At 42.0% G+C, this 23,433-nt stretch overlaps 1 protein-coding gene across 1 annotated transcript in view; it reads left to right on the forward strand.

The window, feature by feature from the left end:
- Positions 1 to 23,433, forward strand: part of CD44 (CD44 molecule (Indian blood group)) — a 112,231-nt gene that overhangs the window by 53,245 nt on the left and 35,553 nt on the right. Inside the window, exons 2-7 of the mRNA XM_042459646.1 lie at positions 1,650 to 1,815; positions 8,759 to 8,895; positions 12,549 to 12,620; positions 19,134 to 19,301; positions 20,353 to 20,409; positions 21,567 to 21,616. Of these exons, the coding sequence (XP_042315580.1) occupies positions 1,650 to 1,815; positions 8,759 to 8,895; positions 12,549 to 12,620; positions 19,134 to 19,301; positions 20,353 to 20,409; positions 21,567 to 21,616 (650 nt within the window). The remainder of the gene's footprint in view (positions 1 to 1,649; positions 1,816 to 8,758; positions 8,896 to 12,548; positions 12,621 to 19,133; positions 19,302 to 20,352; positions 20,410 to 21,566; positions 21,617 to 23,433) is intronic.

The following is a 23,433-nucleotide window of genomic DNA, read 5'->3' on the forward strand; positions in this document are numbered from 1 at the left end:
TCCCCTGCTCCCTGGAAACTCCCTTGATAATTGGGAGGGCTTGTGGAGTAGGTGGCCTAGAAGGAAGTAGAAGTTGACAGGGATTACCTATCTTCTTTCCAGTAGTGGGAGCATTTTGAGTGCAACTCTGCCAAAGGCACACCTTCCAGTGGAAGTAACATTTCTAGAATGAACCCATTGATCTACAGCATTTGTTTTCCTCTTGACAGAAGTTCTGTTTACCTGCCTCTCCCTGAGGCACAGTATATTATGAATGAAAGCAAGTACTGAGAGAAAGCGTACAGTAATAGTGATATGTTATGTATTGTGTAGAAGACACATATACATCCGCACACATCATATATAGGAAATCAGGTCCAGTAATTGTGAGTCAGTGGCAGCTGGTGGCCTCCATGTCAGCGGAGTGATGAATGCATTCCACATTTTGGACTAAACTTTGAAGATGCTCCCCAAGGCTCTGAAACCATTTGGAGTGTAGGGTCCAGTATTTTGAAAAGTGCCTTTAGACTGTGGACTTAGGCGTGGTACAGACCGTCCAAATGCGACGTACCTCCGGTGATACTAGGGTTAGAGAGCACCCACTAACCGCACTCTCCCTAACCCTAGTTCATGTGGAGGGTGCCATCATTGTGCGGCGCCATCTAAATGGAGTGTGTAATGATGACATCTCACTCGCAATGTGTCCAAATGGTGTGGCGTGAACATGATGCCTCCACGCTGCCCCAGGGTGCTTATGGTGGCCTAGCAGAGGCGCAGAAAGGCGCTCCAAAACAGAACTCCTTTTGGGCCCATGCATCGTTGGTGTGGCAACCAAATGGCAGTGCCAGCGATGCAAAGGGTTTGCAGACGCAGTGGCCGCCCCTTTCTCCTCTTTAGCGCTGGGGGTGTCCACGGGCATGAAGCCCCAAGGACACCCCTTTTCCAGGCCAAAGGGAAGAGGCGCTTCTCTTTGGCCTGGAAAATTGGCTGATTGGGGCCGCAGGGCTGCGGGTGAAGCTGCCCTGGTCCCAATGCAGGCCATCCCTTTGGGGCATTCTGTTCCATGCCTAAATTACAGGGCAGATTCACTGCCCAACTGATATGACACCCTTTCATGCTATCACTCTACTTTAACTGCCACAGTTTCATCGTATGGAATCCTGGGATTTGCAGTTTGGGGAAGGGAATTTAGAATTCTCAACCAGAGCTCTAGTCCCTCAACAAACTACAAATGGCAGGATTCCATAAGATTAAAGCTGGGTCATAGTGCTATAATTGTGTGGTGCGAAAGGACCTCTGGGAGCTTTCAGCTGCCCAGGGTTCTAGCCATTATAAACCTTGGACCACTTCATTTATAAACCAAACTATTTTGAGTTTTTAGGAGCCTGTTCCATAGTATAGCTCAGACCTTTGCAGACATACAGTAAGGCTTCAGTCTGTGATACAGTCCCCTCATCAGGTTTGATTTACCGGGAAAGGCTTTTCTTAAAATAATTAGATTCTTTTTTATTTTATTTTATTTTATTTTATTTTATTTTAGGATGCAGTGATTTCACTAACCTTTCTATTGGGTTTTTGATGCAGCCCAACATCTGAAATGGTATTTAATACAGAATTATAACAAGCAGGCTCATTATATTATTTTCCCTTTGCTCTTCTCTAATAAACAGGTTTGAATATAAGCTGCAGATATGGAGGAGTTTTCCATGTTGAGAAAAATCATCGCTACAGCCTCACAAGAGAAGATGCCATCGCGCTTTGCAAAGCCCTCAACAGCACCATCCCAACATGGGAGCAAATGAAGAATGCTTTCAGCCTTGGGTTTGAAACCTGCAGGTAGGAATTTTTTGTTAACATTGGCTGGAGATTTATCTCTACTGTGATTTATTCATTTTCAACTATCATTTTAGTTATATTTTCTGGTATTTTTTATTTATAACCCCCCCAAGAACTTTGCCACTTTGTGTTGTATTTTTTTTTTTTACAACATCCCTCAAACAAGACATACAGAGTCCATGAAATACATATGTGGTCCATTGAAACAGTGTGCTGTAGTGGTTTGAGTCTGGCCTGAGACACAGAAGACTCAGGTTCAAATTTCCACTGGTGGGTGGTCAGTCTGTCTTGGTCTACCTTGTAGGGTTGTTGCAGAGACAAACTGGAGAGAGGAATTGATATCTGGAGGGAATGTGGGTTATAAATGTAACTAATAGATACACCGATGGGGAAAAAATCTATTTTTCCCCACCCAAGTCTACTTTAATTCTGTTTCTAAGTGTTCAGCAGCTTCTAATAAAATCAACCCAATATGGGTGCATCTACATTGCAGAAATAATGTAGTTTGCTATCACTCCAACTGCCATGGCTCCATCCTACAGAATATTTGGATTTGTAGTTTTCTGAGGCATCAGCATGCTTTGGCAACGAAAGCTAAAAATCCTATAAAACTATCATTTCCAGGATTCCCTATGCTGGAGCTGTAACACTTAAAGTGGTGTGAAACTACATTATTTCTAGTGTAGATGCAAACTGTGTGTCGATTTCCTGTTTGTTTCTTTCTTTCTTTCTGCTTGTGTCTTTCCTTTTTATTCTTTTTTCTTTTTCTATCTATGATTATTAATATTTTTTTAAGATGCAGCCTGCGTGCTCTTCTTAAATTGGGATATAACCCTGATTGGGGCCATTCATGTCCCACTGGGTAAAGAGTCATTTATTTGAAGTACTTGTACACAAGCATAATTTGAGAAATGCTTAAAACTTATACAGTAGATTTGTATAATTACCCTTGCATTTCAGGTGGGGAGGCTGAGAGAGAACATTGACCAGCTTTAGGTCATCTAGTGAGTACACAGCTGAGTCAAAATTTAAGCTGGAGACTCCCAGCTCATAGTGTTAATCATGCTGTTAGTCACTGTGCTATATCAATTCTCCTTGGCAGCAGTATAGATAAGTATAATAAATATTTAGAAGGCTTCCTGCCCACCCTCATAGACATAAGTGCCACAGGGCAGGTTGGACATTGGTCTGGCAACTTCATTGTCTGGAGGGAATTGTTACATGCCTTAGGCGGCTGCAACGGCCCAAAAGTAGCATGTGTCTAAATTAATTAAGATATTTAATAAGCTGTAGATTGCTTTCTCCATGAGTGTGTGGGAGCATTAATTAATCCCTCTGATGATCCACGTAACACTGAATTAGAGCAAATGGATTTTTAAAAAGACACACCTTTACAGTCTGTAGAGTAAAATCAGTACTCTGGTTACTTTCACAAGGCTGAACTTCTGTGGGTTTTAATAATATAATAATAATATGATTTTGAATCTTAAACAATAGGGATATTTTAAACTGGGCTGCCTTCTTCTTCCAAACCTTGCTTGGACTTATATTGAGGGTACTTTCAATGCAGCAGAGGCAAATGCAGCTTCATTGATATGGAAAGTAATTAGTTTAATTAGTATGAAAAATAATTGGATTATTTAAAAATATCTGAACAGTACAAAATAAATGTCAAGTGCATTTATTATTAGTTGCATCATTTCCAGGAGGCATTCTCAGAAGGTCTGCTACAGTCCAGTTTGCGCTTGTGGCCAAACTTTCATTATGATTCCTTTTTTAAAAAGAGAGAGAAAGGGCTCTTTGAGTCTGGTACAATGAAGCATGACTTTGCACAGTGTAGCTCTTTGGATTTTGTTGAGTTTAGCCAAGTATTATTGTCTTCATGTCCAGTTGTTTCATCCAAACAGCTAAGGGCTATTTGGAGCAATTTTTTGGATCGGTACTAGTTCTTCCCAAAAATTTTTAATAGTGGGGCATAGTTTTCTGAAGTAGTGTTATGGTCTGAATCCCTTCTGAGATTAAAAAACAAAAACATTTGGAGCTGTACAGGTTGAGCTTCCCTTATCTGGATTTCTAAAATGCATGCATATGCAAATACAAATGTTCCACAATCCAAAATATAAAAATAAAATCCAAAATCCAAAACACCTCTAGTCCAAAGCATTTTGGATAAGGGAGACTCAATCTGTAGTGCAAAAGTGGCATTCTACAGATCCATTCATCTACTGTTTCTCCAAGAGAGAGAGAGAGAGAGAGAGAGGTGAAGGATATATTTTTGTTTCAACATATCTTAGAATTAAAAAGAAACCCTCTTCAGGGTGGAAATAAAATGTAGTCAATGGTGCAGGGATTTGCCATCAAAAAGTCCAGAAGAAGAGAAATGTTGGTTGAAATACTGCAGCAGAGGCTATGATGCATAATTTTACGATGACTGAGCTACATGAATGATACAATGCACAAACTTCCCACCACTACCACCGCCACAATCATAATATTTATTTGTACCCTGCTTTCCCCCCAAAATTGGAACTCAAAGTGGCTCACAATTTAAAAGAACAATACAAATTAAAAACATAAAAAGTGGACATTAAAATAAAATCTAATTATTCATAGTATTACAACAATTCAGATATCACATTAAAAGAATAAAATGCAATTTAAAAAACATAGAAAAGCTATTAAAGACAGTTCACTGTAAACAATACAGCATCCCCTTGCCCATTCTATAAAAACTCTCTTTTTAAAAAAAGCTGTCAGTTTTACCCTACCAACACAAGGAGAGGGGCATCCTGGTCTCCCTGGAAACCACCAAGAAGACATCTCGTGTCCCCAGCAACCATATTGCAATGGTGATGGGACTGAGAGAAGGGCCTTACATGATGATCAAAGGCCCTAGGCAGACTCATACAAGGAGATAGTCTGGACCTCAGCCACATAGGGTTTTTTAGGTCATAAGCAACACTTTGAATTGTGACCAGAAACAAATTTGGAGCTGGTTTAACAGGGCATAGTATGGGCCCTGTAAACTGCCCCAAATGGAGTGCGTTATAGTAGTCCACATAGGATATAACTATAGCATGTACCACCACGGTCAGGTCTAACATTTCAAGGAATTAGTACAAGCTTTAAATGTGCCAAGTTACTCCCAGACACTGCAAAAACCTGGGTCTCCAGGTGCAAAGCTGAAATCAGAAGTACACTCAAACTGCAAAACTTCAGGGGACGTATAACCTCATTTAACACAGACAGAGGCCCTGTTCCCTGATCTGCCTTCTGACTGGCCAGGAGTGCCTCTGTCATGTCTGGATTAAGCTGCAATTTGTTTGCTTTCATCCAGTCCGTTACTGATGACAGATTAGTTTAGGACTGGAACATCCTCCTTGGATTGGGGTGGAAAAGAGTAGTAGAGTTGAATGCCATCTGTGTAATGATGTCATGTCTGTCACCTCTCCAAGGATCCAGTCTAGTAAATTAATATGAAGTACAAGATGTTCTATTGGACGACAGAGGCTCCAATTGCACAATGGGACATGTTGTGCATTGAGACACATGGAGCATTGGACATATTGCCCATGAAGACGCATTGTACGTCTGGACACACTGCACAATGGCAATGCTGCTTGTGTTCTTTGTACACTGGTCCTGTTGGAATAGCTATGACAGTTCACCTCTCTAGAGAATACAAATGTTGCACTATAGCACAATTCAACTTTCTGTGATTCTAAGTTCGTTTAAAATGACATAATTCCCCAACAGGATGCCAGCCATTCTTTGGATATTTTTAAAAATATTCTAAAAATTTAAAAATATTTTTATTTAAAAAACAAAAACAGAAAAACACAAGGACTGTAACCAGAGATACTACAACATCCACATTTGCTCTACCTAGGGGACCCCAAAGGGAGTATAAATTGTGGCTTACAAATTGATATCTAGGAGTGTGGAAGAAAGAAAAGTGTTGGATCTAGATTTATGTTCGTGTAATTAGGCATGTGAAAGTGGATGTCACACACTCCATACCCATAGCAATCCACGAAAACTTTTCTCACCGCTGGCTTACAAGTTTATTAAAAACAATACTGATTAAAAATGAGACAAAACATTAGTTCTCTTCTGTTTTAAAAGAAACAGTCAAATAATCTGCAAGGCACCAAGTCCCCTCTGATCTATAAAGCTAATTAGGGTAATCTTTGGTTAGTACTTGGATGGGAGACCACAAGCAAATACCAGGTGCTGTGGGCTATATTTCAGAAGAAGGCATTGGCAAACCACCTCTGGGTATTTCTTGCCTAAGAAAACCCTATGAAGTTCATGAGCAGGTGATTTAATGGCACACACACACACTGCTAAAACCATTAAAATTTATTAAAGGATCATATAAAAACAAAACAAAAAACAACAGCACAGCGCATAATTAAAAGTCTACCGCAGTCTGATTGAATAAGAATGCTTTTACTTGGTAGCAGCAAGGTTTCAGCCCAAAGGCAAACAAGTAGCCTAGTTCTATACATATTGGAAATCATCTCCACTCTGTTCCAAGTAGTATTCATATGGATTTTTAAAAAATGTATGTGAATTGGAGCCACATGAATTCTTCCTGAATTATAGGGAAGGAATACAAATTGTCATTGCCATAACATATGCAAAGCTATTAGGAAACAGCAAATTGTTCACTAAAGTAGCCATATGTTCCACCCATGACTAATGTTTAATGTTGTAAAATCAGTCTGTGATGTGAACCAGGTGGACATGAATCACATAAGTGGATTATAATTTTCTGGACTTCACTTAAGAGTGAACTTGAATCCCCATAGTGACCATATCTGGCCAGACCCAAGGCAGTAGCCATTCTTTAAAACAGTGGGGTGGGGTGGATAGAGATGTTCTTTGACATGAAATCACCTTTCTCAAGCAAGATGTCAAGGAAACCAGTAAATGGGGAAGAATTATACATTTGATAATAGGGCTGCAAAATAGCCAGAACTACTTGTATAATTTTACTCCCTACATGTGTAATTGATTTATGGAGTCCCTTATGTGCTGAAAAGCTCTGTGCTCAGTGCAGAATAACAAGGCGAGCATTAAGTGTTTTAGCCAGCATTCCATGGGTAAATTATTGCTACATTTCAACATTTTATTAAAGGTTTGCCATATTTAGAGAGTGGTGTGTTTTTCATCATTCTGGCACATATAGTAGAATTTGATCCTTGCCTCTCCTTCATAGCTATGATTCTGTGTTTCTAACTATATTCAGTCATTCTTGTTTGTAATAGTGCTGTCAGTTTGTTATGCTGATACATTATAAAAATTTAGGGAGTGTGAATTTGCAGAGCTGAAACAGATTGCATAAAGATGTCTAGTGAGACCATTGATATAAAGGGGATAGTCCACCTTGATCATTTGTGGAAACCAATGCAAGTTGTTTCAGATCTTCCAAGCTCCTCACTCACCACACCATTGGACCAGAACCATGTCTGTTTCATTTCCTACCTCCAGTACCCTAATGCAGTTCTTATATAAACAATCTCCATTTTGATTGTTGCCCACAATGAACAGCTGAAACTCCTTGAATCAGGGGTGGACAAATGCAGCCCTGTGGTTGAATACAATCATCCAAGAATGTTTTTGGTATCCGTCATTCTCCTCCCTGAAACAAGTATTTTTCTGTCCTAAAATGAGAGTGAATTAGTGATCCACATGCAGCTGTTTATCTTTTAAAGGTGACGAGCGCAGCTTTGACACAGCTTCTGGCCTCTTAGGATGCATGCAACATTTAAACAGCATACTTCCAAAGTGCCCCAAAGCAGCTTTATTTTAGCTTGTCTGTACGGGCCCTATATTGTTTCACATAAAAAATACCCACGTTTGAGAACCAGAAGTGGACTGGATTTTTGTTTTATTTTTCTGTAGTTCATGTGGTCCCAGAGAGTCCTGTGACATAAAAGTGGGCACTTGAGTTGCTGTCATTGCCCATTTGTGCCCTAGCTTAATACTATCTGTGTTGAGTGCAGGGTTTCAGGGAGAGATCTTTGCCAAAAGGCAGGATGAGGCTCTGCCTCAGGTGACAGGGCATGATTGTCACATATGCAACCCCGTGCTTAGCTCCAAAAACCCTTATACTGGCTACTCTTAAGCTGCAGAAAGTGTCACACCTGGCCCAGCTCTTCAGAGACACTGACAGGTTCTGTCCAGTATGCCAGCTGTTCTCCTTCTGCACTAGTCAGTATGGATTGTGAATGGATGCCAGCACAGACAATGCCTTGCCCTAAGGAAGTAATTCTCAGCATGATGCGTTTGGACATGGTCTGACCTATGGAAAGGAGATGGGGGGGCTATCTTAGGGTCACCAGATTTCAGGACCTTGCCACTTTTCTTCAGTCCCCAGAGTGAGGAGTAGAAACCTTAAGGTACAACACTAATGTGTGTGAAAGTGTCCCCATGTGTTAGCCTTTGTGTGTTTTTTTATTTCAGTGATGTACTGCAACTGTAGTTTATGCTTAATGTGTCTTACTGAAGGACATCACCAGGGGTCATCCCTAGGTCTCTAGTTTTAGTCCTAAAAATCTTAGGAATAGTCCTTCCCTGAAAGTCCTAGATAGCAGTGAAGTGGCATGCATGTAGTGATGTTTGTAACCCACTGCAGGCAGCAGCTGAACTCAGCTGTGCTACTCTTTTAGTTATGGACTTTCTGTAGTTTATTTGCAAATATTTACTTTGTTTGTACTGGTTCTGAGGGCTTATTAGGAGGGAAGAGAAATAGGGGAATGGGACATTTGTATTTGTGTGTCTGTGTATAGTACAAATAGAACCAGAATTATTATATAATGGAAGATTATGGCTGCAGAAGATGTAGTTCCACAAAATGTGCTCTGTAGTAATGCATAGTTCTATATATATTTGTTATATACTTAGATGTTTTAATATGCTGTTTTTTTACCCCTAGATATGGTTATATAGAAGACAAAGTTGTAGTTCCCCGACATACTCCTTATCATCTTTGTGCGGCTAATAACACTGGGATTTATGTGCTTTCTTCTAACATGTCTGACCGATATGATACATATTGCTTCAATTCATCAGGTATGTCTTGATTAGTTCATATACTTTCCCATACCCGCACAAGAAATTGCTGATTTCATTTGCTAGGTGAAAAAAATCTATTTTATAGTTCATGAAACACATAGAAATAAAAAATGAGGGAGGACAAGAACCAGTTTATTACTTGGCTGTAAAAACCTGTGATTTACCAACTGGCCATAAGTAGTGACATTAATTCAGAGCCCCCCATGCACCTTGTTTTTGGGCTCCAGGTAGCAACAAGCAAGGAGAAGATGGGATATGGTGTTGCAGACCTTTCCCCCTGCTTATGCTCTATCCTTAGGTGCTTCTTTTCTCATATGAATTCTGATAGAAGAAGTGAATTCGTTTATGATAAAATTAAGATGAAAGGCTACAGAGTAGTAAGTGGTAACTGCCCTCAACTGATGCTCCTTTTCCTGTAAAAACTTGACCCCTGGCTCTATGCTAGATGCAGTTGTGACCAGCAAGCCTCAGTGCAGGGGTCTATTCCCATCTTGTTTGGTTTGAATTAGGCATGATACCAGTCTAATGGAGTTAATCAACTGTAGCAAAACGACAGAGAAAGAACTGAATCAGAGTCCAGTCAGCAGCCCAAGAAATTCTTTCTTTATGATGCTGCCTGAAAGACCAGAAAGTTTCTAACTGCATTCTTCTCAAATTCCTAGGAGGATTAAAATGTGGATGCTGCTTCCAATACATAAATGATGCAGGATGCCTTTTGTCCTGATGTGAATTTGGCCTTTAACTGTTACAGATTTATGTGCTTTCTGTTATAATAAGAATTTCTTTTATACTCAAGCCCACGCTTAATATGAAAGAGCATAGCAAGTTCTCATGTCCCCACTAACAGGTAACATGTGGGGAACTTACCGTATATACTCATGTATAAGTCTAAAAATTTAGGCCCAAGATTTGACCCCAAAATACAGAAAAGAGTTTATTTCTCTCTGGAGCCAAGTGGAAAGAGTTCTGAGTGATTGATTGCTATTGCTGCTTGTTAAGATTTCCACACCAGCTCAGAAGCACTGGTAAAATGTTGCTGGATCGTTCAGGAAGCACAAATGTATGAAAGCTTGGTGCACTTCCTGAACGTCAGTGAATCGTCAGCTCCCTCTAGCATCAGTGAATTGTTCCAGGAGAGGGAATTTCCTCTGAACGCAAAGTTTCCATTCAGAGGAAATATCCTCTCCTGGAATGATTCACTGATGCTAGAGGAAGCCAACAATTCTCTGATGTTCAGGAAGCGTGCCAGGATTTCATACGTGCGCACTTCCTGAACAATCCAGCAACGCTTTACCTGGTATGGAAATCTTCTAAGAGTCCTTCTCCCACCCATATGGCTGAAATGAAAGCTGAAACTATGAAGGAAAAAGCCTCAATGAGAGTCTCTCTTGCCATATGCGCACATATACATACTGAAGAAGCCTCCAAATTTTATTATTATTATTATTATTATTATTAACCTTTATTTATGAAGCGCTGTAAATTTACACAGCGCTGTACATGCAATCTTTTTAGTTAGACGGTTCCCTGCCCTCAGGCTTACAATCTAAAAAGACATGACACAGAAGGAGAAGGGAGTGGTGGAGGGAAAGGGTAAGAGGTCCAGCAGTTCCTCTCAACCTCCGAGGTCTGGACCAAGGCAGATGGACTGGAGGGAGGGCAAGGCTTCATAATGGATGGTTAATCATTATCCAGAGAAAATACATAATCACAAGTAGGATAATACATATACAGTACATAGGAATACAGGAAATGGATCGATAAACAGCCAACAACAGAACATCAGATAGTAAGCGACAATTATGCGATGCCTGGGAAAGCTTCTCTGAATAGGATGGTTTTCAGCTCCGTTTTGAAGCTGGTTAAAGAAGTGATGGCTCTTGCTTGTGGAGGAAGAAGGTTCCAGGAGTGAGGGGCAGCAAGTGAAAAGGGGCGAATCCGGGATGGGGCAGAGGAAATCCTGGGCTGAGACAGGAACCCTTGACTACCAGAACGGAGGGCCCTGGTGGGAAGGTGAAGAGAAAGAAGGTCTGATAAGTAAGGAGGGGCCAGTCCATGGAGGGCTTTGAATGTCGACAGCAGGAGCTTATACTGAATGCGGAAAGGGAGAGGGAGCCAGTGAAGGGATGCCAACACAGGAGAAATGTGGTCAGAGCGGTGGGTGGAAGTGATAATGCGTGCAGCTGAATGCTGGACAGAGATTAAAGGACGGAGGTGAGAAAGAGGAAGCCCAGCCAGGAGGACATTACAGTAATCAAGTCGTGAGATCACTAGGGCATGGACCAGGATCTTGGCAGTAGAGGCGGAGAGATATGGTCGGATTTTGGCAATATTGTACAAAAAGAATCTACAAGCCTTGGCTGTGGTCTGGATCTGAGGGATACACGACAGAGAACAGTCAAAGATAAAGCCAAGACTGCGGGCTTGCTGGACTGGTTGAATGGAAATGTTGTCCACAGAGACAGAAAAGGAGTGTTGAAGGTTGGGCTTAGGAGGAAAGACAAGGAGCTCCGTCTTGGACATGTTGAGCTTCAAACGCCGATGGCGCATCCACTGCGAGACAGCTGTAAGGCAAGATGAGACTTGCTGTTCAAGCCTTGGCGAAAAGTCAGGGGCAGAAAGATACAGCTGGGTGTCATCGGCATACAGATGGTAGGAAAAACCAAAAGAGCTGATGAGTTTTCCTAAGGACAGTGTGTAGAGAGAAAACAGAAGGGGACCCAGAACAGAGCCCTGGGGAACTCCAACAGATAAGGGAACAGGAGAAGAAGTCTGACCACCTGCAACTACTGCAAAAGATCTGCCAGACAAGTAAGATCTAAACCAGTCGAGAACAGAGTCTGAGAACCCAAGGCCAGAGAGTATGTCAATTAGGAGACAGTGATCAACAGTGTCAAAGGCTGCAGACAGATCGAGAAGAATGAGAACAGAGTAAAGGCCATTAGCCTTGGCCTGTAAAAGGTCATTCGAGATCTTAGTGAGAGCTGTCTCTGTAGAATGCCTTGGGCGGAAACCAGACTGAAAGGGATCAAGGATGGAATTGGCTTCAAGAAACTCAAGACAGCGCGAATAGACAACCCGTTCCAAAACCTTAGAAAGAAAGGGGAGAAGAGAAATCGGACGATAGCTAGACAAAGAGGAGGGGTCAAGAGAAGGTTTTTTCAGAATTGGGGAAATGAGAGCATGTTTGAAGTCCGAGGGGAAGGAGCCTGTAGAGAGAGAGAGATTGAAGATATGGAGGAGCGAGGGCAGAAAGGAGGGAGCTATAGAGATTAGAAGACGAGTAGGAATAGGATCAAGAGGACAGGTAGCAGGTTTGGAAGAGTTCAGAAGTGTAGAGAGTTCATCCAAAGAGGCAGGAGGAAAGACAGAAAATTTGTTAGGCGAAGGTGATAGAAGATTAAGAGCAGAAGAAGAATCAGGAGGGACTATCTCAGACCTATCCATGGGTCATGGCAAAATCCATAATTTTGGTTCCAAAACCTGATCTCGACTTATACATGAGATTGACTTAGAATTGAGTATATTCGATATGGTTGAATGCTGGTTAATTCTCAATTGAAACAATTTTATATTCACTTCTAGTTTCTTCTGTTCCTTTTCTAATACTTAATCAGTCAATATTTTGTTTGCTTGTTTTTCCTTTTTAGAAACAAGAAATAAAACTTGTGAGCCAGTGATAAAGTTATATTCTGCTTGGCCAAATAATGAAAGTACAATAGGTAAGAAAAGAGGTTTACACACTTCATTTTGAGTTATACTTTATAGATTAGATATAAAAATTGCAAAGTTGTTGCTGTTGTTTTGTTACTATTACCAAGGCTCATTTTCCTTCTAATGCAGTTTACAAGATTGCAGAAACATGAATGTAGAATTGCGTTTAAACACAGAGAAAGGCTGCATCTATATTGGAGAAACAATGCAGTTTGACACCGCTTTAATAATAATAATAATAATAATAATAATAGTTTATTTTTATCCCGCTTTTCCAACTTTGATCAAAGCGGCGTACAGATTTAGATAAAAAATACATCAAGATAAAAACAATTAAAACAGCATTTAAAAACAATCACAATAAAACAATAGGGTCAGCTGAGTGGGGGGAATCCATAACATTGCAAGGTCATCGACAGAGGGGGTAAAACATAAAATGACATCTCATGGGGGGAAGGCTTGGGAGAAGAAAAAGGTCTTAAAGAGATCTAAAGATGTGGTGGAACGGAGCTTGTCTGGGAGATTATTCCATATTCTAGGGGCTGAGACAGAAAAGGCCTGTTGCGAGGTCCTCGCATAACGTGCCGTTGGGACCTCCAGCAAGTTCTTCCCTGCCAACCTGAGTGTGTGGGGCGGATTATATGGGGATAGGCGGTCCTCCAAGTACCCTGGGCCCAAGCCATTTAGAGCTTTATAGGTCATTACCATCACCTTGTATTGCGCCCGGAAGCAAATTGGCAGCCAATGGAGATCTTTCAAGATAGGTGTTATGTGGTCTGACCTGGAACACCCAGGGACCAGTCTCGCTGCCATATTTTGTACTAACTGTAGCTTCCGGGTTTGGTACAAGGGTTACCCCATGTAGAGCGCATTGCAGAAATCCAATCGAGAGGTTACCAGAGCATGTACTGCAGTTTCAAGGTCCCTCCGGTCCAGGTAGGGGCACAGCTAGCTTATCATCCTGACCGCTGCATCCACCTGAGATGACAGCTGGAGCGACAAGTCCAGGAGCACTCCCAAGCTGCGAACCGAGTCCTTCAAGGGGAGCGTGACCCCGTTCAGGACAGGATGGCAAATCTCACCACCCGGACCCAGGTAACCTATCACCAGTACTTCCGTTTTCTCTGGATTCAAACTGAGTTTGTTTTCCCTCATCCAGCCCATTACCGACTCCAAACAGGCATTTAGAGGCGAGATGCCATCCCTAGTCACTGCATCAGTCGGAGTCACAGAGAAACAAATTTGGGTGTCACCAGCATACTGATAACACGGCACCCCGTATCTCCGGATGATCTCTCCCAGCGGTTTCATGTAAATGTTAAATAGCATGGGGGACAGAATAGCTCCTTGAGGGACACCAGATGTCAGTTCCCTCTTATCGGAGCAGACGTCCCCCAGCTGCACCATCTGGAATCTACCCAAGAGGGAGGAGCGGAACCACTGGAGCGCAGTGCCCCCGATACCTAACTCCCTCAGGCTTTCCAGAAGGATACCATGGTCAATGGTATCGAAAGCCGCTGAGATATTCAAAAGCACTAACAGGGACACGCTTCCCCTGTCCATGCCCAGACGGAGATCATCGACTAAGGCGACCATGGCAGTCTCAACTCCATAGCCCGCCCGGAAGCTGTTTTGAAATGGGTCTAGAAAATCTGTTTCATCCAAGATCGATTGAAGCTGGAAAGCAACCGCTCTCTCGATCACCTTCCCCAAGAACGGCAGCAGCGATACAGGCCGATAGTTGTTATAAATCAGGGGGTCTAAGGAGGGTTTTTTTAGCAGGGGTTTCACAACTGCTAATTTCAATTTAGATGGAAAGTGTCCCTCTCTTAGAGATATGTTAATTATGCGGTGCAACATAGTTAGCACCGCATCCCCCCCCGAGCTGCCAGCCATGAGGGACAGGGATCGAGAGAGCACGTTGTCTTCCTAACACTTCGAAGGATCTTGTCCACTTCCTCAGTACTAACAAACTCAAAGTGATCCAGTTTAACAGGGTCCATGGAAGCTCTGGACACCTCTCTAATAGATTCTGAAGAAATACTGGTGTCGAGATCAGCCCATATCCAAGAGATTTTATCCGCGAAGAAGTTGTTAAATTTGTTACAGCAGGCTTTAGATGGCTCTAAAATAGGGTTCAGGGAGGGGGGCAGATGTGTTAGCTCCCTCACTACCCTGAACAGCTCTGCCGGACGCGACTCTGTGGACACAATATGTGCAGCATAAAAAGAATGTTTAGCTGCACTTATTGCCACTCCATAGGCCTTCAAAAGTGACTCTAGGAGTGCCTTGTCAGCTGAGTGCTGGTGTCTTCACCAGTTGTGCTCTAGTCGTTGCACAGCCCGCTTCCTTTCCTTGAGGTCTTCCGTATACCAGGGATGTTTTTTGGAAGCAGGCTGGAAAGGACGCTTGGGAGCGATGCTGTGTATAAGCCCTGGAGAGATCATTGTCCCAGATGTTTGTCAGGGCATCAACAGAATAGCCATCAGTTCCAGCCATATACCTCTCTAGGGCTTCTTGGAACCTTTTGGGTTCCATCAACTTTCGAGGGTGGACCATCGTAATTGGTCCTCCACCCCTGGGGGGGCTTAAGGTAGAAGCCTTGATTCGATCCTCAACCAGGAAATTGTCCGTCCATTGGAGATCTCTGCCCACGGAGTGTCCATGTCCGTACTAAAGATGAAATCGAGGGTATTACTAGCACAATGCGTGAGCCCTGAAACCAATTGAGACAGGCCCATGGCAGTCATGGTAGTCATGAACTCCCGAGCCTCATCTGTTGGATTTTGACTGGCCTCGAAAGGGATGTTGAGGTCCCCCAGGACAAGAAGCCTAGGGGACTCCAACACCAGTTCTGAGACCAGTTGTGTCAGCTCAGCCAGGGAGTCTGTTAGCACACGGGATGGTCAGTAGACCAACAGAATCTCCAGACTGTCTCTGGCCTTCAGGGTTAGGTAAATACACTCAATGTGATCCATTTTCCGGACAGGGTTCCTGGTTAAGGAAAGGGTGTTCTTATAGCTTTAACTGTCATGGCTCCATCCTATGGAATCCTAGGATAGTTTTTTGTAACAAGGCTTAAATATCTCACAAAAATACAAATCCCAGAATTCCATAGCATTAAGCAATGGCAGTTAAAGCAGTGTCAAACATTTGACTATTTCATCCTTAGAAATTTGGACAAATAATAAATAATGGATAAGTTTTCTCCTTGTCACAGAGAAAGCAAACATTTCTGTGCACTCTGTACCTGGTATTCATACATCTCAAAGTACCTCAGGAAATCATTCTGTGCAAAAATACACATTTTATTGCATGAAAATTATGGGGTTTTGTTCAAAGAACACTGACCAGAATCCTGTTGGACAGTTATGAATGCGTAACATAGGCCCCGTTCACACTGGAGAAATAACCTAGTGTGGGAACCGGGTTATTTCCCTGGAATGCCACATCAAATCTCTCTGTGGCATTTATTGCCAGGATCGATTCTATCCATGGCATTGATTTGTTGATTTGCCACAATCATGGCATTTTACCCTGGGATTCCGTTCACATTTGGCAACGGGATAAAATGCTACGATCTTGGTAGAAGGGGGGAGGAGGAAGGGGAAGAAGAGTGGAATTGGCTGAGGAAGAGGAGGAAAGAGAAGGACGAATGGGGAAAATGGAGGCAAGATCGGGATGACAGAGGAGGGAGGAGGTGGAAGGAGAAGGATGGAGGGGGCAAACAGAGGCAAGATTGGGGGTGGCGAACGGAGGTGGCTGGAGGGAGGCAAGACCGGGGGTGGCTGAGGGGAGAGGAGGAGGAAGGAAGGAATTGGATGGGAACAATTTTCAGGTTCCCATTGGCAAAAGAACAGTTCTTTTGAAAAGAACTGCAAGAAAATCCATGGCAAAAACAACAACACCACGGGTTAAGGTGGATTTACACTGTCACCCCCCCAAATTGGGTTAGAAAACCCCAGTGCAAGTGTGACTAACCCCTGATTCAGGTCATGAAACCCTGGTGCAAGTGTGAACAACCCTTATTTAAATCAGATTGGAGCCCAAGTTGAAATGCAGTGTGAATGGGCCCAGAGAGTTGTTTACTCATGACTGTTTTGTATTCACAGTTCCTATGTAGCCCTTAGTTCATTGTTGTTGTTAGCTGCCTTTGAGTCAACCTTGACTCATGGAGACCCTGTGGATGAGACATCACTAAAATCATCTATCCCAGTGGTTCTCAACCTTCCTAATGCCGCGACCCTTTAATACAGTTCCTCATGTTGTGGTGATCTCCAATGGATAGAGGAGCAGTGTCTCGGTTCTTCAGATCATCAAAAATATGTGTTTTCCAATGGTCTTAGGCGACCCCTGTGAAAAGGTCGTTCGACCCCCAAAGGGGTCACCATCCACAGCCTCTGCTCTGCTCAGGTCCTGCAAAATCATGCCCATGATGTCTCTGAATGAGTCTATTCATCTGGCATGTGATCTTCCTCTTTCTGCTGCCTTCTATCTTTCCTAGCATTATTGTCTTTGGTTTTTTGTGGGTTTTTCGGGCTATGTGGCCATGTTCTAGAATTTTTTCTTCCTGACGTTTTGCCAGCATCTGTGGCTGGCGAAACGTCAGGAAGAAAAATTTCTAGAACATGGCCACAAAGCTTGAAAACCCCACAAAAAACCATGGATGCCAGCCATGAAAGCCTTCGACTTCACATTATTATTATTTTCCAATAATTCATGCCTTCTCATGATGTGGTCAAAATATGACAACCTCAATTTAATTATCTTTGCTTCCAGGGAAAGCCCAGACCCAATCTGTTAAAGGATCCATTTGTTTGTCTTTTGGGCTATCTACAGTATCCTTAGCACTCTTCTAAAGCACCACATCTCAAATGAGCTTGCAGTTCTCCCTCCATTTTCACAAGGGTTAGGGGAATGAGACCCCCATGAATATGGAAAAATTGCAAATAACTCTGCCCCCCACTCAGAAGCCAGTTAAAGAGAAGGGTGAGAGGGGGAAGAGGAGCAGGGGTGCACACTCCTTTTTTCCCAACCTCCTGTTCCTTTAATTGGCTCCCTGCCCCTTTTCCTCCCCAATTCTTTCCCTGGGCAGCCCAGGATAGGGAAGAGAAGGCAAGAGGTGCCTTGGCCCCTCCAAAAGCTTTCTCCTCCATGATCCTTTCCCTGGACATCCCTAGGAGAAGAAGGGGAGGAGAAGGCAAGAGGTGCCTTGGCCCTTCAGAGACTCTTCTCCTCCTCGATCCTTTTCTTGGGCTGTCTAGGGAGACGACTGGGGAGGAGAAGGGTTTTGGGGGGGGGGCAGCAAGGCACCTCCTGCCTTTATTTCCCTGATCTCTCCCTGGGCTGCCCAAGGAGAGATCAGGCAGGGAAAGTGAGAAGGAATGCTTGTGAATAATTGAAACAGTGAGTCTCTAGACCATGAATATGGAGGGCCAATTGTATTTTCTTGTTATCTGATTTCTTCATGGTACAGCTTTCCCATCCATACATGGTGAAGGGGAATATAATGGACTGGATGATTCTCACTTTAATGCTCAGTTGTATATCTTTATTATTTAGGATCTTGTCTAGTTCTTTCATTGGTGCCCTTCCCATTCTTAGTCTTCTTATTTTGTGACTGCAGTTTCTTTCTGGTCATTTTTTGATACAAGGGGATGTAAAAACTTTGAAAGTCCCCAAATCCCCACTTACCAGGAAGCAATTCCTGCAATCTATGGAGGCCTGCTCCTCTGTCAATTGAGAAGCAGTTCGCAGATGGACCCACCTCACTTTGAAGGAGCACAAGGGAGAATTGTGACTGGAGCTTCACTTCTGATGTTGTACTAGAGATCAGGAAGGGGGTGGAAATGTCAGCCAGATGCTTTCTAACTGTTAGGGGAACAGACTCCCCCATCAGTCACAGTGGCCTGCTAAGTATGGTTTTTGGGGGGGGGGGGGGGGGGGTGGGCAGGGGGGCCCTGGGTATACATCTGGAACTTCCCAACAGGATTCAAGCCACTGTTTCCAGACAACCACAAAGTTTTTCCCCCCCAGCAATCTTAGTCAACAAAAATCTTGCCAACAACAACAGTCTTGTGCAGAAAATAGCCATTTTGCACAACAAAACTAAGAGGTTATTTTTATTGTTCTGTTGTGTGCATGGTTTTTTAGATCTAATTTTTTTGTTGTGCAAGCAAACGATAATGAAAAATTGTGGAGAAAGAGCAGTATTTCACAATAAAAACATGTGGTTATTTTTGTGCACAGTTTTGTGCACAAAATGTTGGGGGACCATTGGTTCTCCAGATATTTTGAAGTTTAACTCCTGCAATGTCTTATCTTTCTCTGTGTTTTGGGATTGAATTCCAACACAGTGGAGAGTCAAAAGTTCCTTATTCCTGCAGCACTTATGTTGTTATATGCACACCGTCCACTCTTAAATTACTGTCTCATTTTCATACATAGTCATCTTGCTGCAAATATTAATCTATACGCAAGTTAAGTATGATGTAAAATGATGAATTTTTTCTTTTCAACAGAAATTTTCAATGCTGATGGATCACGCTATATTGAAGGAGAGAAATTCACAGAACGTCCACCAGTTACTGATGATGAAATTAGTGCAGGCAGCGGTTCTGCAACTGATAGACCAACAACAGATTCCAATTTCATCAGACATGGTATTTCCCAGTATCCTCATACTGCAGGTATTACTGCAATTAAACAGGATGGATTTAAATAATGTGAAAAGGTACCCACTGAGTTAGCATTGGCTTCTTCTGCCTTACCCTGCTATAACCCTTAACAGTGAGTCAAAACAATACTCCATGTATGCCACTGCTGACTCATTCTCAGAGAGTAGCCTTGTAAGGCTTTCAAAGTATAACTTGCCTGCTCCTTTCCCCTGGATCCTTACTGGATCTTCAACTAGCAAATGTAGACAGAAGAGCAGTTCCTCTAACAGATTGCTCTGTCAGCAAGTTTCCAAGATCAGCTGGTGGAGAATATTTTTAACAGCAGTATGGGATTTCACTAGTAGAATTTTATGTCTAATCCTAACCTTCAGCAACCAGCATACCTGAATTAGGATTGCTCTTCGAAAGTAATTATGTTTGTTACTTATGAATAAAGAGAAGGGGAAATTTTAAAGTTGATGATATAATGGGTATTTGTTATTTGCTGGGACTTGAAACGGTAACTGCAACTAGCTATTTTTAATGTCATTTTTCATGCACTAACCATGAGTTTAGCCATGCCATTAAATTCTGATTAATTAAGAACCAAGATGAAAGCTTCCAACCTCTTCCAAGTTGTGCTAGAGGGAGAAAGAAATGGTGGAGTGTTTGAGGCCAAAACTCACCTAGGCTCATCATTATGGTCAAAATATATCCACATTATCAGTGACAGCTAGTAGCAGTGATAGTGATGTGGATCTATTCCAGATCTTAATCTAAACCTTAAAAGAGCCATTGAAGGTTCTGAATCATATCCTCCAAACCCCCCAAAATAGGTTCAGCATTTTGAGGAACTCCTTTAAACTCTGAGGCAGATTCATGGCACTACTAACACTGGAATTATGAGTCTCTCCTATGGGGTTCCTTAAACATGAGATGATGGTTGAATTGTGGAAAAGAAAAAAATGACCTTAGTTTGGATGACCAGAAACAAATGACAATTTATAACAATTAAGAAGTGAAATAATGCGGTCAGTAAATCAGCAGCTGAAAAGTTACAACTCATTCATCTGTTGTTATACAGATGTTGTTACTTCAATGAGAGGAGATCATTCACTTGACCAGCACCTCCAACATACTAGTAAGTCTAATAAATTGAATGATTGATTTTTGTGGACCTTTTACTAAAACTCTCTTTGAACAACTGGTGCAACTCTTGTGGCTATAAATCATACATTTCAGGCTCAAATAAGTTCCAACATTCTTGGCACAATTTCATATGAAGGGATGTATGTTGTGTGGTACAATTTAAACAAATAAGGCTCATCACACACAATCTCCAAGAGGTGTACTTAATGTGTGGTTTCTGTGCATGATATGTTGAGTTAATGAGCTAGTTGCCTGATAGGCAAGCTTGAGAAAAAGAAAGCAGTGAATTATATGGGATGGATATATACTCTGATCACACTTTATGCCTTGTGTATCACAGTGGTGCACCGTGCATGTGCCTTGAAACTCACTCCATTAATTAGTCCTATGAATGCCTACCAAATATGTGATTAAAGGTGTGATTAATGAAATTATGATATTTGTATATTCAGTGTGCTGTTTTGTCAAGTGTCCAGGTATCAGCATGTTCTTTTGGGAAGTAATCATCTGTTTAGGGTTTGTGTGTTTTCCTTCAGAGATCTTTCTTCCATTTTTGAAAGAGATTTTCCACTTTGATATATTCTTCCTGAGCACATGGTTTCAGCATGTTCAGTATTTTCCTGAATACTAAGTAAGAGCAATGATCAAGGTCTTACTATATATTCAGTCTAAATGACCTGTTGAAAGACTGACAGAATATTGCTTGAGGAGCTCTTTGATTCTCTGATGGGCAGTTCAAAGGAATCAGTCAAAATGTGTATTTATGACTCTATGTGTGCATTACAAGCAGTCTGGTTCCATCTAGTTATTATGATCTTTATTTCCCCCTGCCCTGACTTAGGGTAAGAGAGGGGTGGGATGGAGGGAGAAGGGTGGACTCCATTTTAGAATTTATGATCTATGTATTTCTGGTAGGATTTTAAATTTTGCATTCATCTTGGGTTTCTTTATATGCAATGATTTTTGTGTCTCTTCAAAAATGCTTATGAATTCTTATGACTGGAGCCAAAATCATTTTGATTCTCCTCCAGATATGAATGACTAAGAGATCACTTTTCCTTCTTATATACTTGTACATAAATATTTTCCACAGCTACCATTTAAATGGGCTTTTTTGGTTGTTCTTTACTAAAATGTGTTTCTACTTAGCTTTTGCTGATGTGGTGGGTATTCTAATTTTCCCAGTAAACCTCCTTAGGGTGAGTACTGAACTTCTGACAGAAGTAATGAGAGACAGTGTACAAACCTAATCCTGGCTGGGAGGAGTACAGGATTGGGCACAATCCTTTTCTGCCAGCAGAAATGTCCTTGTTTTAGAACAATCCCTTTAGAACAATTAGAAGAAATGTGGATATTAGGGATGGTCAAAACCAGCATTTCAGCCATCTGAGCATTTAAGGCATTTTTCTGAAAAAGGGGAAGAAGTGATTCTTAATTGCTGTTGCACATTTCATGGATATCATTAATCACCATTACATATGCGAACAGGTTTAAATAAATAATATAGGTTTAAATAATGTTTGCACTATACATACACAATTGCCTTTTGAGTAGAAAAGATTTTGCAATTTATGCCACAGCTTTGTCTTTTCATAGCTGCAGCAACAACCATTTCAAAGCCACTATGTCTTTGTAACTCTTGCCCACAAAAGCAAATTGATGTAGCTTGATTTGGGGTCACAAGCAACTATGTCTGTGGATTTCTTTTTTGACTCCAGCATTCTTGTTTCAGTTTTGAGCAAAGAAATTGCAGAGATTAGATATCTGAACTAGGTTCCAGAGGAAGGCTCATAGCCTAGCCAGGTTCATGGAAAGGCAAACTGGAAATAAGTATCAAAGGACTGCCCAATAAAACCACTTAAACTAATCTAATTTTTACTCAGGACTTCTTCGTTAAATACAGACAACCCCAAGTCAATTTCTCCAATTTATAAGTGGCTAATTAAAGCTCCTCCAAATGGTAAATGGCTGCAAGCTGTTTGAAATGAAACATGTTTTGCCTCTACCATTGTCTGTGTTGATAGTATCACTAGGACAGCATCTGTTAAACAAGTTTCTCATGATTTCAGTTTACTGGGAAAGCTGAAGCCAGAAAATAACACTATGCTCTTCTCTCCTGTTCTATACTTCATTTAACAGTCCTCCTGCTTCTTTGGATCTGTGCAGTAAGGCAGTCCAAGGGGTAGAGTTGGAGTCTCCTGCCGAGCCAGTTCTGCTATTGTGAACTCTTACTGGGTGGGTGGGTGTGCGCACGCACGCGCACATTCACATATGATATTTCGGTGATGGGATCAAACTTCTCTAACTTAAGATTTCTGCTTCCGGTATTGTTGTGTAACCAAATGCTTTGATTTCAAATGCTTTCTGTCTTATAATTCTTGCCTAGACTTTGAAACCAAACCAAGTAAGGCCCTGTGCAGACCAACCTTAAAGACTAGCTTGGGGGAGAGTTGGGGATGAGTGTCCACATGACGCATGTCCTGGCTCTGCCCCCAGGGCAACGTGACGCTGTGCACGACTCCACACGACACAGCACCAAAGGAGCGCCGTAAACCCGTGGCACCATAGCTATCATGCCCATTGCAGGGCACAAAAAGGAGTCACTTTTTTCGGCTCCTTTTTGCACCCTACAAAGACCAAATCAGGGCTATGGCGTGTGGTTGCCGTAGCCCCGATCCAGCAAAAATGGAGGCAGCTGCATGCTGTCCCTTAGGGGTAGTCTACATAGTCCCAATGTCTTTCAGACTAAATATTGCTTACGTATGGCAGATGAAACCCTACATTTGCAAACATATTTTGGTTCATTGCTATATTGCTACACTGCAGTTGTTTCCCAGAAAATGAATGGAACTGCTACTTTAGTCAAGCAGACACCAAGTAGGGGAACATTCTGCATTGTGTCCTTGGATTGTGCATTGTAGACCTGCATTGAAAAAAAGAGTTGGATTCAGTGACCTTATGAGTCTGTAACTCAGTGGAGATTATCACACCAGAGCCAATTCAGCAAAAATTGCAT

The sequence above is a fragment of the Sceloporus undulatus genome, chromosome 1 (assembly GCF_019175285.1).
Source record: "Sceloporus undulatus isolate JIND9_A2432 ecotype Alabama chromosome 1, SceUnd_v1.1, whole genome shotgun sequence".
Lineage (NCBI taxonomy): Eukaryota > Metazoa > Chordata > Lepidosauria > Squamata > Phrynosomatidae > Sceloporus > Sceloporus undulatus.